Source organism: Pan troglodytes, chromosome 1 (assembly GCF_028858775.2).
Source record: "Pan troglodytes isolate AG18354 chromosome 1, NHGRI_mPanTro3-v2.0_pri, whole genome shotgun sequence".
In the NCBI taxonomy this organism is placed as follows: domain Eukaryota; kingdom Metazoa; phylum Chordata; class Mammalia; order Primates; family Hominidae; genus Pan; species Pan troglodytes.
This window is the reverse complement of record NC_072398.2, coordinates 217,380,694-217,398,079: the sequence shown is the minus strand read 5'-3', so window position 1 is coordinate 217,398,079 and position 17,386 is coordinate 217,380,694. Positions and strand designations below refer to the sequence as shown.

At 50.6% G+C, this 17,386-nt stretch overlaps 1 protein-coding gene across 18 annotated transcripts in view; it reads left to right on the top strand.

Moving 5' to 3' along the window:
• Positions 1 to 15,624, top strand: part of PRDM2 (PR/SET domain 2) — a 126,635-nt gene extending 111,011 nt beyond the window's left edge. For 17 of the 18 annotated variants that reach the window (XM_016954481.4, XM_063804936.1, XM_063804962.1 and 14 more), the window contains 2 exons: positions 6,985 to 7,128; positions 13,709 to 15,624. In XM_016954481.4, the coding sequence (XP_016809970.1) occupies positions 6,985 to 7,128; positions 13,709 to 13,734 (170 nt within the window). In that variant the 3' untranslated portion in view covers positions 13,735 to 15,624. Of the gene's footprint in view, positions 1 to 6,984; positions 7,129 to 12,293; positions 12,925 to 13,708 lie in introns of those variants that run through there. The other variant, XM_063804938.1, reaches the window with a different exon arrangement.
• The last annotated feature ends 1,762 nt before the right edge of the window (positions 15,625 to 17,386 follow it).

Sequence of the window (17,386 nt, the reverse complement as noted above, 5' to 3'; positions counted from 1 at the left end):
TTGACTTTCAGGTCTCTGGCTTTCAGGGCACAAATGCAGTGCTGTTCACCAAGAACAGGAGCAGGGTGGAGTGGCAGGCGTGAGGTGGGGTCATAATTTAAGTTCAGGAACTGATTTAAGGGGCCTTCTAGATGTCCAAGAGATGTCATGTCAGTGCGTGAATGGAGTTCAAAGGCCAGATGTGGGCTGGGCGTTGGCGCCGGTGAGTCATCTGTGTGAGGCTGGCCGTGGACGCCAAAGCCACGGATGCATCGCCTAGGGAGGGAGTCACGTGCAGAGATGACAGGCTGTGGTCCAGACCCCGTGTTCAGATCCTAATCTCACCAAGCATGACTCTGGGCAAGTTGTCTTAACAAAATTTGGGCTGCCATAACAGAATACCATGGACTAGGCGGCTTAAATGACAGAAATTTTTTTTTCACAGTTCTGGAGACTGAAAGTTCAAGATTAGGGTACCAGCATGGTTTGGTTCTGGTCGAGGCTCTCTTCCTGGTTCACAGACTGCCACCTTCTGTCTGTGTCCTCACATGACCTTTTTCGAGCACACGCATCTTCTTACAAGGCACAAGCACTAATCCCGTCATGAATGTCCCATCCTCATGACCTCATTAAACCCAGTCACTTCCTGAAGGTCCCACTTCTAAATACGATCACATTGGGGGTTAGGGCTTCAGCATATGAATGGGGTGCAGGGGACACAAAGGTTCCATCTATAACATTAGTTAACCTCTCTCAAGTTTGTCGACCTCTCAGGTTCCCCAAGGACAAAATTAAGCATGCATGGAACCCGGGACATCACGGCACATACATGGCCGGGAAATAGTATGTCCCTACCCTTGAACTTGCCCTCCTTTCCCGCTTCCAGGGAAGTGTCTGCTGTCTGCTACAGACTCTGTATTTGCCTCAATCTAACAGCTCTTTTCTTCCCCTTCTATTCATTTTGCTGCTTCTGATTGGCTGTGGACTTGTAAGCCATCGGCCGTATTCGTTTGAATTGTGTGTACAGTAAGAACAGCGTGCACTGAACGTGAAAGCTTGAGTTCTTTTTTATTTTCTTTTTTTTTGTTTTGAGACGGAGTCTCACTCTGTCACCCAGGCTGGAGTGCAGTGGCATGATCTCGGCTCACTGAAAGCTCTGCCTCTGGAGTTCACACCATTCTCCTGCCTCAGCCTCCCAAGTAGCTGGGACTACAGGCGCCTGCCACCACACCTGGCTAATTTTTTGTATTTTTAGTAGAGACGGGGTTTCACCGTGTTAGCAAGGATGGTCTCGATCTCTTGACCTCGTGATCCGCCCGCCTCGGCCTCCCAAAGCGCTGGGATTACAGGCGTGAGCCACCGCACCTGGCTGAAAGCTTGAGTTCTGTGTGACTTTGTGCTCCTTAGGGACAGGCTGCAGGCCCAGGCATGAATTTTAGTGCCTGCATGCAGTGAGCTTCTGTCAGAGTTTACAGATCTGGGCCAGGCGTGCTGGCTCATGCTTATAATCCCAGCACTTTGGGAGGCCGAGGTGGGTGGATCACCTGAGGTGAGGAGTTGAGACCAGCCTGGCCAACATGGTGAAACCCCGTCTCTACTAAAAATACAAAAATTAGCCGGGCATGGTGGCAGGTGCCTGTAGTCCCAGGTACTCAGGAGGCTGAGGCGGGAGAATCGCTTGAACCTGGGAGGTGGAGATTGCAGTGAGCCAAGAAAGCACGACTGCACTCCAGCCTGAGCGACAGAGTGAGATTCTGTCTCAAAAGAAAAAAAAAAAGAGTTTACAGATCAGTGGGCACTGGTTGTGGACGGCTCAGACTTTCCACAACGTTCTAGGCTGTTCTCTGGATTGTGAAGGTTAAGGGGCCTCTGGGTAAGTGAGGCACTGGCTCGTTAATGCTTACTTGCACAGTGACCATGCCATCACCATAACCCACAGGAAGCATCCTGTGACACTGTGCTCGCCCCCTGCTGGCTGATGGGGCATCCCCTTGTAACTGGAGGCAGTGCTGGGAGCGCACAGGCTGTCCTTGTGCCAGAGACTCTGGGCTCTGCCGTCCCTGGACAGGGGCCGGGCCTGGGGAGGGTGTGTGGTCCTGAGACCATGTTTCCTCCACCTGCAAACCAGGGGCATCCCTCATGGCTGCCTCCACCCACCCACCCAACATTTCCTGTGCCAGGTCCTGTGCCTGGGGACACAGGGGATTCCACTGTCAGCAAGACTCAGTCCCTGCCCTCAAAGACATCCTCTTCCAGTGTTGAAGGAGTAAGCAACTCGACAGGCAAGGTGATTGCTGTGGGAAAAGCTGTGAGCAAAAGGCCCAGAAAGTCACAGAAGGACAGAAGGAAGACAGAAGGGAACTCCAAAGGCTATGGGAACAGGGCTGGGGTTGCCACTAAGGTGGGGAGGTCAGAGAAGGCCTCTTTCAGGAGACACTTAAGCTGAGACCCACAAGGTGGGAGGGAGAGAGCTGTGGGCAGAGGAGGGCAGGGCAGGGGAAAGCCAGGCGGGGAGCAACCAGGTAAGAAGAGCTTGGCCTGGCTGAGAGACAAGTGCACAGGGTGAACACAGAGTGCGTGAGGGGACTGGGAGGGTCGCAAGCAGGCGCACAGCACTCTGTGTGGGAAGGCTTGGGCCACTTTTGCACTGGGCAGTGATGTGGTCCAGTGTCGTGGTCATGTCCGGTGGTCCTTATAAAGGCCTCTCTTGTTGCTTAGTGGAGAATGGATTGGTGGTGGGGGGGAGGGTGCAGCATCGAAGTGGGGACAGTGCAGTGGCAATTGCCACAGTCCCCGTGGAAGGTGTTGATGCCACAGGTTGTGCTGGGTGGTGGCAATGGGAGTGGAGAGAGGTGTGTGGACCTGGAGGCAGAATTAAGAGACCCGGAGATGGATCAGCTTGAGGGTAAGCACAGCGGGGGTCTCACAGGCCCCATGATCACAGCACACTGCTCGATGGTGTGCCTGCTTCAAATGTGTATGGTTTCTAGGTCTACGGCCAATCCGAAGCAGCAAAATGAATAGAAGAGGAAGAAAAGGGCTATTGGGCTTTAGCTGTAACAACAACACATTTGGCAGTGCCATTTCCTGAGAAGAGTGACGAGAGTCCAGTGTGGCTGGAGCCTGGTAGGGGCGGGAGCAAGGTGGGACCCTAGCATGTCCCACTTTGCCGTGTTAAAGTGAGATGCTCATTAGACATCCAAGTGGAGGGGCCCGGCAGACAGTGGGTGTGCGGGTCTGGAGCCCTGCCCAGGAGTTTGAGCCAAAAGTCTGACCGAAGTGTTGACACAGAAGTCTTACTTGACATTCAATCTTTAAGGACCAGTCAGGACCCTGGCTCACCTCCTGCTCCGATGCTTCCTGGGGTCACACCCACTAGGAGCATCTCACATGTGCTGGATTCTTCCCAGAAAGCAAAGTGCTCTCAACCCTGGTCACCAAAATGCTTCCAGCCCTGCTCTCTGTTGGCAGGCTGGCAGGGACTGTCTCCATTTTACAGAGGAGGAAACCGAGGCTCCGAGGCCGAGCGACAGGGAGTGGCTTACCCTGGGCCATACAGTCAATGAGAATGAGGATTATTAGAGGCCACCCCCAGGTCTCCAGCGGCCATACTGCATCCTCCTGGGGTGATGACTTCTCCATATGAGTCCACCAACCGCAACTGCTGCAGTCACGACACTGTGCTGATACCTACTGGAGTGCCAGGATGCCCTGCACAGAGACCTTTCTCCAAAGTTAATCATTACTGTAACCCCAAACTGGTCTTCCCGCTTTGCAGAAGATCAACCTGGAACTCAGACAGGTCCATGACTCACTGAGGTCACACAGCTAGTGGGTGGGAACCAAGAATCATGAGGCTCTGCGCTAACTGCTACTGTGTCCTGGAGAAGCACCCAATTCCGGAGCCTTGGTCCTCGGTATTTAACATCTCGGGGCTGGGGGCATTGTGCTCTCATGAGTTCTTTGACAGTGAAGCACTTCTTGATCAGGAAGGACAGTCCCCCACGACATCCTGTCCCCGTCCTAACAGGAAACACCCAATTAGTGACCTGGTGTTTCTTCAAAATGGTGGCCTAAGGAGCTGAAAGCCCAGGGCTCTGCTCGCCTGGGAAAGTCTCCATATCCGTCTGAGCCTCAGTTTTCTCATCCGTGAAAGGGGTATAAAAGCACTTGTTCTTCCTACCTCCTGGGCTGCTGGGAGGGTTCAGAGAGAAAACTGAGAAAGTCCTTGGGAGTCATGGAGGCCATGTTCATGTTGGCTGCTGTGGTCCTCCATTAGGCCAGGCAGTGGATGAGGGGTAGCAGAGGGGCCTCTGCCTTCAGGGGTTTTGCCCCCGACCTACTCGTTCCACCCAGATGGACGCCCTGAGCCGGGGAGGAGGCGCGCCCCCTGGTGGAGACGCTTTGGTTGCTGCATCCGCAGGAGCCCAGGCGGAACAGATGCTAAAGGGAGCGGAGACACACTGGCTGGCTAGAGAGGCCTGGGAGGTCGAGGTGTTATTTTTGTGTGATTGATCTGGCTTTTGGATATTTAATAGCAGAGAGAGGGAGAAGCTGGATACTGATGATGCAGGGCTTGTCTGTCTCCAAAGCTTCTGCTGGTCTTGCTACACCACTGTAGACATTTCCCTGGGAAGGGGGACATCGTAGGGAGGGGACCTGCTCTTTGCCAGCTCTGTTTCTTATTGCCCAACAGGACACAGGAGTCCATGTCTCCAGCAGCCTCCCAGCTGGCTGTCTCCTCCCAGGTTGGGTCTCCTGGGGCACCAGCCAGCTAGAATGGGGTTGGCGGGGGTGGCCACTAGCTGCCTTGGTGGCCCGTCAGGAGCACAGTTGTATGAAGCATGGGTCCTCCGTTTCCTCCTTAACTCTTGCACAGGCGAGTAGACTGAGCTGACCGTGGGCCTTGGCTGCACAGCACGGGGGAGGAATTCAAACAGGGGCAGCCCTGACCTTGACAGAGAGCCAGGCCCTTGGGGGAGGCTCACTCGTGACAACAGCAGGTCTCTTAGTCTTGTCTAAGGCTTTTCTCCAGCACCTTCTACATTTGCTCGTCTGTTGATGCATTTGCTTATTTTAATATTGATTGAGGGCTCCCTTGCCAACATTGACACTGTCAGCATTTGGGGCTGGTTAAATCTTTGTTGTGGGGGCCTGTCCTGGGCACTGTAGGTTTAGCAGCACCCCTGGCTTTACCCTCCAGATGCCGGTAGCAGCACCCTTCCCTCAGGTATGAAAGCCAACGATGTCTCCACACATTACCAAGTGTGTACCCTGATTGAGAACCACTGATGTGAGCTCTACCGTGTGCCAGCTTTGAGCTGGACTCCATTCCCGCCTCCTGTTCCCGCAGGCAGAGCTGGCTCTGCAAACACCTGGAGCAGGTAGGGTTCCGGGTGTGTTTGTCCCTCCTGCTTTCCTACCTGCCTGGCCTCCCACCTCCTCTGACCTGGGCCGCCTTGTGCAGAGGCCCCCCTCACTTTCCATTCTTCCATCTAGAGAGGTAGACAGGTGACAGGCTCTTTGTGCCTCAGTTTCCTCATCTGTAAATTAGGGATAATAACAGTATCCACCTGGGTAGGTTTTGTGAAGAGTTAGATTGTTTGTCTATGGAAAATACCTAGCAAAGTTCTGGACATGCAGTGAGCCTGTATGTATCACTCTTACTCAGTGGATGTTTGTTTGTTTGTTTATTTATTTATTTGAGATGGAGTCTTGCTCTGTTGCCCAGGCTGGAGTACAATGGAACAATCTCGGCTCACTGCAACCTCTGCCTCCCGGGTTCAAGCGATTCTCCTGCCTCAGCCTCCTGAGTAGCTGTGATTACAGGCATCCACCACCACGCCTGGACAATTTTTTTTTGTATTTTTAGTAGAGACAGGGTTTCACCATGTTCGCCAGGCTGGTCTTGAACTCCTGACCTCAGGTGATCCACCCGCCTCAGCCTCCCAAAGTGCTGGGATTACAGGCGTGAGCCACCGCACCTGGCCGGATGTTTATTTTTATTGTGCCAAGCTGGGGATGCAACAATGAACAGGACAAAGATCCTGACCTTGGGATCTCAGAGCTCATGAGAAAGGCAGACACCTTATTCTGGGCTTTTAATTCAGGTGGGATGGGGACACCTAAGGGGCCTGTTGGAGGAACACCCCACCCAGGAGTTAAAGAAGGAAAGCTTCCTGGAGGAGGTAGCATCCCAGCTGGGCTATGAAAGAGAAGTACGAGTTAGCTGAGTGACGAAAGGAGAGGACTAATGGTGTGAGTTATCTATCTTTTAAATAAAATTTTTAAAAGCCCTTCTGAAAAAATCAAATCCCATTTACTGGGGGCGGTGGTTGGGGGTGCTTTTCTGTACAAATAGTACAAAACCATGCCCCCGAAATTCCTAGATTCACCTCTTTGGGAAGCCACGTCACCCCTGTGAGATACTCAGCATGGAAGTGCTTGGCACAGGATAGATGTGGAGTGTGGGGTTAAGGGCAATGGAGCTGCCTCCATTCCCCACAACCCAGCCCATGTGCAGGTGTGTTTGTACTTTGATAATAGTAACCTCCCCAGATGCTTTTTTCCTTATGGGTGTTGGGGCCTGGCAGGAGGGGAGAGCAGGGAGGCAGGTGGGGAAATGGAATCAGAGAAGGGCACAGCCGCTGTTTTGATGCAATCGGAGTCATTCTGGCTCACCTGCGTGTCCACTGGGGGTCACCAGATGGCACTGCCCATCATGGTGTCTCAGAACCAGCCCAATGGACGCTCCTCTTGCCCGTGCTTCTGTGATTGCCTCCGAGGGGAGAGAATTGGTGGATGGGACACGGAGAAGTGCACATTGGTGGTTAAAGCTCATGTCCTATTAGCTGACGCCAGGCACCTGGCCTCAAGGTGTCCAGGAAGTGCAATCCTGTCCTGGCCTGGGAAGTGGTAACCAGCACTAAGGAAGCCCCCCCAGCAATGTCTAGGGCACCGGGCTGGGCTCCTGTGACAATGTGTGTTGTTCCTCTTCCTGCACAGCTACAGCCTCCGCTTGGCGTCCCGATGCTCTCCACCAGCGGCCCCGTACATCACCAGGCAGTATAGGAAGGTCAAAGCTCCGGCTGCAGCCCAGTTCCAGGGACCATTCTTCAAAGAGTAGACACTCTGGCTGCTCCCTGACAGGTACGAGGCAGGATGGAACAGCTTCTGGCACTGTTTGGGTGGGTCAAGGGGGTATGGGCTTGGGTCTTGGGTGGGGAGGGAAGGAGAGAAAGCAGTGGGTGTGATTGCTTGTGTGTACCAGGCACGGTGCAGGGCCTCCCTCCAGGAGGGCACTTAGCTGAGTGCAGACTCCGGACCACCTGTTTCACATCCCAGCTCTGCCACTTGCTGGCTACGAACTTCAAGCAAGTTACTTAGTCTTTCTGAGCCTCAGTTTCCACATTTGTACAGTGGGCACTACAATAGGACCTACTTTATAGGGTGATTGTGACAATTACGAGTGTCAAATGTGCGAAGCACCTAGAAGAGTGTCTGTCACATAGTAAGCACTAGGTAAGTCATTATTGGAGTAATAATGATAAAACTAGTAATTATACTCAGTTCTTAATTGCCTCGGAGGCGTTAAGCCCAGAAAAGATGACCGAGTTCCTATTCTCACAATGTATTTGAAAGTAAAAATAATACAGGTGGAGTAACCCTAATCCAAAAATCCAAAATCTGAAATGCCCCAACATCTGAACTTGAGTGAGGACATTCAAAGGAAATACACTCGAAGGAAATGCTCATTGGAGCGTTTCAGATTTCAGATTTTTGGATTAGGGATGCTGACCCAGCAAGTATGTAGTGCAAATATTCCAAAATCCAAAAAAATCCAAAATCAAAAAATTTCGGGTCTCAAGCATTTCAGATAAGGGATATGTAATCTGTCCTAATCCATAAAATATAAAACTCAGATTTATTTTGGACTAAAACAGCCTCTTCCTAGGTTTTCTGATGGTAAAAACCTGGAATTACTCTAAGATTTCTGTTGGATAAAAACATGGAAAGCAGACTTTTCATTTTTGGAGTACCTGGGTTCTGCTGGTGACCCACAAGCAGGCTTGGCCCTCCCTGTTGGTGACACCACACAACTGCATTCATTGTGTCCCCAAGGCCGGCATCTCAAAGTGATCAGAGGACCTCATACATCAGAAGATCTAGGATGCTTTTATAAATACAGACCTCAGAGTCCAGTTCCAAATGTACAAAATGGCCAAAAAGGCTCAAATCCCATTTACTGGACTATAGTACGAATAGGGCCAAACCCCATTAAAAAATCCCGAGTTCAGCCGGGCGCGGTCGCTCACACCTGTAATCCCAGCACTTTGGGAGGCTGAGGCGGGCGGATCACGAGATCAGGAGATCAAGACCATCCTGGCCAACACAGTGAAGCCCTGTCTCTACTAAAAATACAAAAAAATTAGCCGGGCATGGTGGTGGGCGCCTGTAGTCCCAGCTACTCAGGAGGCTGAGGCAGGAGAATGGCGTGAATCCAGGAGGTGGAGCTTGCAGTGAGCAAATCCTGAGTTTACATCTCTGTGGGAAGTCACATCACCCCTATGAGATACCCAGCATGGAAGTGGTTGGCACAGGACAGATGTTGAATACGGGGTTAATGGGAGGGAGGGGACTGGCCACCACCCCCCACAGCCCTGCTTGTATTGGTAGGTGGGTATTGATGGCACAGGCCCATCCTGGTGGGTGTGACCAGGGAACCTGCATTAGCAGCTGGCCCCCTGGTTCTGGGACACATGTAGGTTTGGGAATGTGTGCTTAACATGAGGCAGTGGTTAAAACACAAGCCAGGGTCATTTGGAATGAGAGTATAGTTCAAGGCAAGAATGGGCTGAATTCTGAAACTCTGAGGTCTTTTGTATTATGCCAGGAAGAGAAGACCCTTTCTTCCTTCTGCCTGCCCTCCAACCCCAAGACCTCACTTCTCTCTTTCCTTTTTTTTTTTTTTTTTTGAGACAGTCTCGCTCTGTCGCCAGGCTGGAGTGCAGTGGCGCGATCTTGGCTCACTGCATCCTCCACCTCCCAGGTTCAAGCGATTCCCCTGCCTCAGCCTCCTGAGTAGCTGGGACTACAGGCACCCGCCACTACTCCTGGCTAATTTTTTTTTTTTTTTTTTTTTTTTAGTAGAGACGGGGTTTCACCATGTTGGCCAGGATGGTCTTGATCTCCTGACCTCATGATCTGCCTGCCTCTGCCTCCCAAAGTGCTGGGATTACAGGCGCGAGCCACCGCTCCCGGTTGTTTACTTCTCTCTTTCTTAAGCAGTTGGAGTTTCTGGCTTGGCTTTATTCCTTTGGGGTTTGGGGAGGGGAGCAAAAATAAAATCCACTCTTGCCCAGAGAGTCTGTGGTCTGCTGCTGGAACTGAACCTGGCTCTCTGGGGCCAGCTGCTCCCTGAGAGGGGAACCTGGAGACTTGACCCTGAGCTGGAGTCTCATGGAACAATGTTGAAATGGACTGTAAGATAGTACAGAGCTGGGAGGCCCTGGGAGAGGTACCTCCCATTTTACAGATGGAAAAATTGAGGCCCCAAGAGAAGAGACATAGGACGTGGCTAGAGTCTTCTGGAAAATGAGAGGCCATGCCAGGATGAACAATTCCGACTCTGGGAACCATTTGTGTCCAGCATCCTCCTTGCGGCCAAGGCTGCTACGTGAACCTTCTGTGTTGATGGGCACCCGGGACTTGCTTCCACCCCAGAGCAGGTGTTCTCTGCAGCCGGAGGGAGAGCCAGGTGCAGCTGGGCTGGCTTCCTAAACAGACTGGGCCCTTTCTGTTGGCCACTGCAGGCTTGGCCATGACGAAGATGAAATGTATGTAGCATTTGCCAAGCCTTATGAATTTAGGCTCTGCCCCAGCACCAAGCACTGTCCTAGGTGGTGGCCTTCTTTTTCCTTCTTTAAAAACATACAGTTTCCCAAGCGAAGCGATCAAATGAAGAGAGGCCTAACGTCGTTTGCCTCTGCATCTTGTGGTCTCTGTTTGCTCACCAACAACGAAGGCTCCAAACTCAGCAGTTTCGTGTAACTTGCTCCTTAAAATCTTCTGTAGCTTTTTTTCCATTTTTTAAATTGGTACTTACACCAAGCATGTGCTACTTATATTATTTTTAAAATAATTAAAAAAAAATCTCTTTATACTGTTTGCCTTAGTTAGCTCAGGCTGCTATCACAAAATACCACTGACTGTGTGGCTTAAATATTGAACAGAAATTTATTTCCTGATGGTTCTTGAGGCTGCAAGTACCAGATCAGGGTGCCACCATAGCCAGGTTCTGGTGAGGGCCCACTTCCTGGCTTGCAGACGGCCACCTTATTGCTGTGTCCTCACGTGGCGGGGGCCTGGGGGAGAGCAAGCTCTCTGGTGTCTCTTCTTAGAAGTCCACTCATCTCATCGTGAGCCCTGCTTCGTGATCTCATCTAAGCCTAATCACCTCCCTAAGGCCCCACCTCCAAATACCATCACAGGGAGGGGTTAGGGCTTCAGCATAGGGTTTTAGGGAGACACAGTTCAGTCCATAGCACTGTTTAACATAGCTCCAGATTTATGAAAATGCCACAGCAAAGTATTTTAGTTCAGGAAGGTGTGTGCAGGTCAAAGCCCTCATTTTACAGAGACGGAAACTGACACGGAGGGGCGTGTGGCAGAACTGACATCAACACTCTGGTCTTCTGATTCCCGGGACGGATCTTTGACTTCTAATTGGGCCGTGCCTCCTTGCAAAACTGTGTGTGCATGTGGGTTTTGTTCAGAAAAAAGGATGGCCTTCTCGAAGGACCCATGGCTTTGGCTGCTTAGCCTGCTCTTGCCCATTCCGGATTCAAGGCTTCATCACCCGTCTCCCGGACAGTTTGAATGCAGCGAGAATGAACACAGAGGAGCTTGGTTTCTGGCAAGCCCTGCCTTTCACCAGCCTCTGTGGCACCCTCTTTACTGTGACTCACACAAAGCCCAGAGGTTTCTGTTCACTTTTAAGTGCAGTAAAGTGCCACACTGCCTAGTCTATAGGGAGGCTTCCTTTGCACATCCTGTCTTCACCCCGTGTCTTTCCTACCCCGGGGGTTCAGCGGGAGGCCCAGGGAAGGGACAGCCTCTCACCTGTTTGGCCACCATTGTGATCCTTCTCTCAGCTGTTGCTGCTCCTTTGGCTAAGACCAGCGGCCTCAGGGCCCTCTGTGGGCAGGATTTCTGACATGCGCTCCCTCCTGGGGTCCTGGGAGTGGGGGGTGTAGAGGTCGCCCATCCCGGCCCGTCTCCCTTGTATGAGAGCTCCCCTCCACCTCAGGTCCAGCCCCCAGCTCCTGCTGCTGTGGCCTCCCCAGAGGGCTGCCCTCTCGGTGGGGGACTGGCAAGATGGCTCCTTTAATGGATCCCACGTGACCCAGGGGAGACCCACACTTGCTGGCCACGCCAGGCCAAGGGAATACAGCCACTCCATAGCCGGCCCCGCCTCTGCTTCCTTTTCTTCCCCCTGCCCTGGCTCATGGGCACGGGCACACAGGCCAGTCTGCTGCATAAGCAGGTGTCCTCTGGGAAGGGACGCCTCCTCTCCTGAAGACATCCCACTCCCCCGCAAACAGCCCTTTCCAGCCCCATCGAGACATTTCAGGGAATTGAAATGAACATGCGTAGTGGTTAGGTGCACAGTGTCTGGAGCTATCCCTTCAGCGGCTACTTCACGCCTCTGTGTTTCAATTCACGCATCTGCGAAATGGGTTAATAATAATAATAATAATACCTCTCTCATGGGTTTGTTGAGAAGATTGCATAGTTTAGTGAATGAAAAACCCTTAGCAAAGTGCCTGGTGTGCAATTAGCCTTCCATAAACAACTGGTATTATTATTATTATTATTGAAATATTACATTATTAGTGGTAGTAATAATAATAGCAGTAGTTATTTTTAGTAATAGTAATGGTGACTAGGTCCACTGGGCAAGAGAACTGTATCCCTGAACTTGGCCCAGCCCAATTCAACCCAATGCAGTGAACATTTATTTATTTATTTATTTATTTATTTATTTATTTATTTTGAGACAGGGTTTCACTCTGTCGCCCAGGCTGGAGTGCAGTGGCGCAATCTCAGCTCGCTGCAACCTCTGTCTCCCAGGTTTAAGGGATTCTCCTCCTTAGCCTCCTGAGTAGCTGGGATTACAGGCACCCACCATCACACCTGGCTAATTTTTGTATTTTTAGTAGAGACTGGGTTTCATCATGTTGGCCAGGCTGGTCTCGAACTCCTGACCTCAAGTGATCTGCCCACCTCAGCCTCCCAAAATGCTGTGATTACAGGCGTCAGCCACCATGCCCAGCCTGCAGTGAACATTATTAAGGATTCACCCATGTGCTCAGCTCTGGACTAAGCACTGTGAATGTGGTTTCTGCGGAGGAAGCATGTGGGAACAGCCATCCCCTCCCGACTGGAAGAGCGCACAGATGCTGGAGTGAGTGAGCCTGACCTGGGTTCAAGTCTCACCTCTGCTGCTCATCATCGGCAGACTTGTAAAAATTTCTCCTCTCTGAGCCTCCATTTCTTTCATATAGAATGGGGATCTGTGCTGCCTGCCATGAGGGTTGTTGTGAACATCCAAAGGAAATTAAGTAGGAGTACAATCACTTTGGAAAACTGTTTGGCAGTGTCGACTGATGCTGAACATGTGGGTACCTCAGGACCCAGCAGTCCCACTGCAGGGGACACACTCAGCAGATATGTACCCACGTGCACCAGGAAACACCTATGAGAATGCTGATGTGTATTCTATGGACATCCTGCGACCCAGCATTTCCGCTCAGCACAAATGCATACCTATATGCACCATACGTGTCCTCTAGACACATACGAGAATGTTCCAGCAGCATGACTCACATGGCACCAAACTGGAAGTTCCCAGTTGTGGATCAGCAGAGGAATAGATGGATAGAGGTGGTGTATTTCTTTTTCTTTCTTTCTTTTTTTTTTTTTGAGACGGAGTCTCGCTCTGTCTCCCAGGCTGGAGTGCAGTGGCATGATCTGGGATCACTGCAAGCTCCGCCTCCCGGGTTCACGCCATTCTCCTGCCTCAGCCTCCTGAGTAGCTGGGACTACAGGCACCTGCCACCATGCCTGGCTAATTTTTTGTATTTTTAGTAGAGACGGGGTTTCACCCTAGCCAGGATGGTCTCAATCTCCTGACCTGGTGATCTGCTCGCCTCGGCCTCCCAAAGTGCTGGGATTACAGGCGTGAGCCACCGCGCCTGGCCGAGGTGGTGTGTTTCTATAATAGCACACTACATAACAACAAGGTTGAAAACATCAACCACATGTACAGAATGGGTGGCTCTCACAAACACTCGGTGGAAAAAGCCAGACGCAGGAGGAGATTACTGGTTGACCCTATTTATTTAACTTAAAAAATGGGTGAAATCAGTCTATGCTGTTAGAGGTGAGGACAGTGGTTCTTCCCGAGGGCAGGAGGGTTCATGTATCCTTAAAGGGGTCATGGGTCGGGGGCTGATGGGTGGCTGTCACATTCTGATTCTTCATCTGGGTGCCAGCTCTGCAGGTGTATTCACTGTGAAAATTCATCAAGCTGTGCTTTTTGCTCTATGTATGGTATGTTTCAATAAACAGTTTAGTTACAAAATTAAGTGCAATAACGCATGGACCACCATGGTCGGCACTGAATGTGTGCTTACCGTTATTATTTTTATTTTCTTTTTCTCCTCAGCACCTGAAGTGACCTGGAATCAGTGAAGCCAAAGGGACTGGCAGTCTGCCCTGCAGGGAGTACTGACCTATCCCAGTTGTGTGAGGCTGCGAGAGAAAGGGAGTGCATGTGCGCGCGTGCATGTGTGCGTGCGTGTGTGTTCACGTGTACTCGTGCGGGCGCGTGAGTGGTCTTCAAACGAGGGTCCCGAACCCCGGGGCGGCAGGAAGGGGGCCGACTCCACGCTGTCCTTTGGGATGATACTTGGATGCAGCTCTTGGGACCGTGTTCTGCAGCCCAGCCTTCCTGTTGGGGTGGGGCCTCTCCTACTATGCAATTTTTCAAGAGCTCCTTGACCCTGCTTTTTGCTTCTTGAGTTGTCTTTTGCCATTACGGGGACTTTGGTTTGACACAGGGGTCAGCCTTAGGAAGGCCTTCAGGAGGAGGCCGAGTTCCCCTTCAGTACCACCCCTCTCTCCCCACCTTCCCTCTCCCGGCAACATCTCTGGGAATCAACAGCATATTGACACGTTGGAACCGAGCCTGAACATGCCCCTCGGCCCCAGCACATGGAAAACCCCCTTCCTTGCCTAAGGTGTCTGAGTTTCTGGCTCTTGAGTCATTTCCAGACTTGAAATTCTCATCAGTCCATTGCTCTTGAGTCTTTGCAGAGAACCTCAGATCAGGTGCACCTGGGAGAAAGACTTTGTCCCCACTTACAGATCTGTCTCCTCCCTTGGGAAGGGCAGGGAATGGGGACGGTGTATGGAGGGGAGGGATCTCCTGCGCCCTTCATTGCCGCACTTGGTGGGACCACGAACATCTTTAGTGTCTGAGCTTCTCAAATTAGCTGCAATAGGAAAAAAACAAATTGGGAAATGAAAAAAAAATGGGAAGATTAAAAAGCACAGGGGGAAGAAGAGATTTTGGAGGCCATCCTGCCAGGGGCGGACGGGGCTGACTCCTGCTCTCTGGAGGACGGTCAGTCCATGTCTCGGAGAAACGGGTGAGCTGAGCTTGGCGTTTGGACCCAGTTCAGTGAGGTTCTTGGGTTTTGTGCCTTTGGGGCAGACCCCAGACAAGGATGTCTGAGACCACTTGGGCGCTGTTTTCTCAGCTCCAATTTCAATAGTGAGCTATCAAACCCAGAGCGGAAGGAGGGAGCTCTGATGAGCACGATTTGTCACACGATAAAGGGATTTTTTTTTCAGGGCTACTACGGTTGATCTTGCAACTCTGTAAATATGTATGTAGACACTTTTAAAAGCACGTATTTATGTCCCTGACTGTAAATGCTCCATTTTTAAAGTTTTATAACTTGTGTTATTTAATGAGTCAGTCAATCGGCTGCAGTATGGGATCTGATAAGGATCTAGGAGAAGGGTCTCATGCGGACCCTCACATGGGCAGAAAAATGGTGGTCATTGGCCGACATCGCAGTTTTCCTGTTTCCCACCCAGCTAAAAACCGTTGTTTGTTTTAAATTTTCATAAACTGGAATCCTTTCACCCGCTCCTACAGCTAACCCTCACAAGCATGAAGTGCTGTGGCTGTTCCTTATCCTAATGATGCGCTTTTGTCCCATAAATGTTAACACTCATGAAGCATACCCCAGCCTCTCAGTTCTTGAGGGCCTCCCCCTGCAGCAGCAAGGAAAGCTCACGAACCCCAAACCTGGCAAGTCACCTGCAGCCCACGGTGAGCTCTGGGAAGTGTGGTTGAGGCCTTGGGGTCACTCCTTTTTTGCATGTGCAAATGTGCTGGTCACCCTTCAACGCTCCCAGACGGTCAGGAAAACTGTTCCAATCGTGAAAAGGGGGGATGATTTTGTAAAAGTGGCGTTTCCTGGTCAGTGGTGATCTTCAAGACGACAGCTCCGTATCTGCCATGTGAAGAGAATTAACAATAAAAGTGTGAAGAGCGATTGTGAGGAACAAGCCTGGGAGTGATCATTCTGGTTTCTGTGCTCTGTCTTCTGTGTTGGTGGTTTCGGTGGGAGTGGGGTGGGGGTCCCTGAATGCTCCCTCCCAGCAACGGGAGGAACCAAGGGCTCAAGGAAGCTCACTCTGGAAACGTCCCACCTGGTAAGTAAGGCTACTCTGCCACCTGCCAGCCAGTGAGTTGAACCACATCACAAAGACCACAAAGACCTCTTTTGATTGCAAATATATTCTCATCTTTAAACAGACTTATTAAGAGCTAATCCACAGATCATACCACTTACCCACTTAAGCATACACATTAGTGGCTTTTAGTATATTCAGTGTCATGCAGCCACCTCCACAATCAATTTTTTTTTTTTTGAGAAGGAGTCTCGCTCTGTCGCCCAGGCTGGAGTGCAGTGGCATGATCTCGGCTCACTGCAAACTCCGCCTCCCGGATTCACGCCATTCTCCTGCCTCAGTCTCCTGAGTAGCTGGGACTACAGGCGCCCGCCACCACGCCCGGCTAATTTTTTGTATTTTTAGTAGAGATGGGGTTTCACCGTGTTAGCCAGGATGGTCTCGATCTCCTTACCTCGTGATCCTCTTGCCTCGGCCTCCCAAAGTGCTGAGATTACAGGTGTGAGCCACCGCACCCGGCCTCCACAATCAATTTTAGAACATTTTAATCACCCCTAAAAAGAAACCGCATGCCCATTAGCAGTTACTCCCCATTTCTCCCAAAGCCCCTACCCTTAGGCAACCACAGATCTACTTTCTGTTCCTATGGATTTATCTATTCTGGACATTTCATAGAAGTCTAACCAGATAATATATGGTCTTCTGTGACTGACTTCTTTTACTTAGCATAATGTTTTCAAGGTTCGCCAAGGTTGCAGCACGTGTTAGTACTTCATTCCTTTTTATGGCCAAATGTTCCATTGTAGGAATAGACCATATTTCACTCACTCATTCTTCAGGTGATTTACTTTGGGGTTGGTTCTGCTTTTTGGCTATTAAGAATGTTGCTGCAGTGAACATTCATGTGACAGTTTTTCTGTGGACATAGATCTTCTTGGATATATAGCTAGGAGGGAACTGAGTCATATGATAACTCAAGAGTTCACATTTTTAGGAACTGCCAAACTATTTTCCAAAGTAGCTGCATGATTTCACATCCCCACCAGCCACACATAAGGATTCCAGTTTCCCCACATCCTTGTCGGCACTTGGCACTGTCTTTTTAAATTTTAGCCACTCTACTGGGTGTGAATGTAAATGAATTCTTTGAAGGAACAACCATTCCTCTGATCACAAATCCTGGCAGAGTTAGGTGTCAGAGTCCCAAGAGGATGGGGATGGGCACAGGGGGATTCTGATGGGAAGTGAAAGACGTGTATTCTTGGGTTTGGGTGGAAGGAGACCCCAAAACGGTCTTTGTCCACATCCAAATATTGCAGAAAAGTAGGAGGAAGAACCCAAAGTTCTAGCTTTTCACTTAAACACTTCCTCTAAAAAGGAGAAGCAGTGATGTGTTAGAGTTCTCCAGAGAAACAGAACCAGAAGGATATATATATATATACATATATATGTAGATATATGATTTATTATGATGAATTGGCTCACATGATTGTGAAGGCTGAGAAATCCCAAGATCTGCTGTCTGTAAGCTGGAGACCCAGGAAAGCCAGTGGTTTGATTGAGTCCAAGTCCAAAGGTCTGAGAGCCAGGGGTGTTGACATAAATCCCAGTCTGAGAGCAGGAGAAGATATGAGAC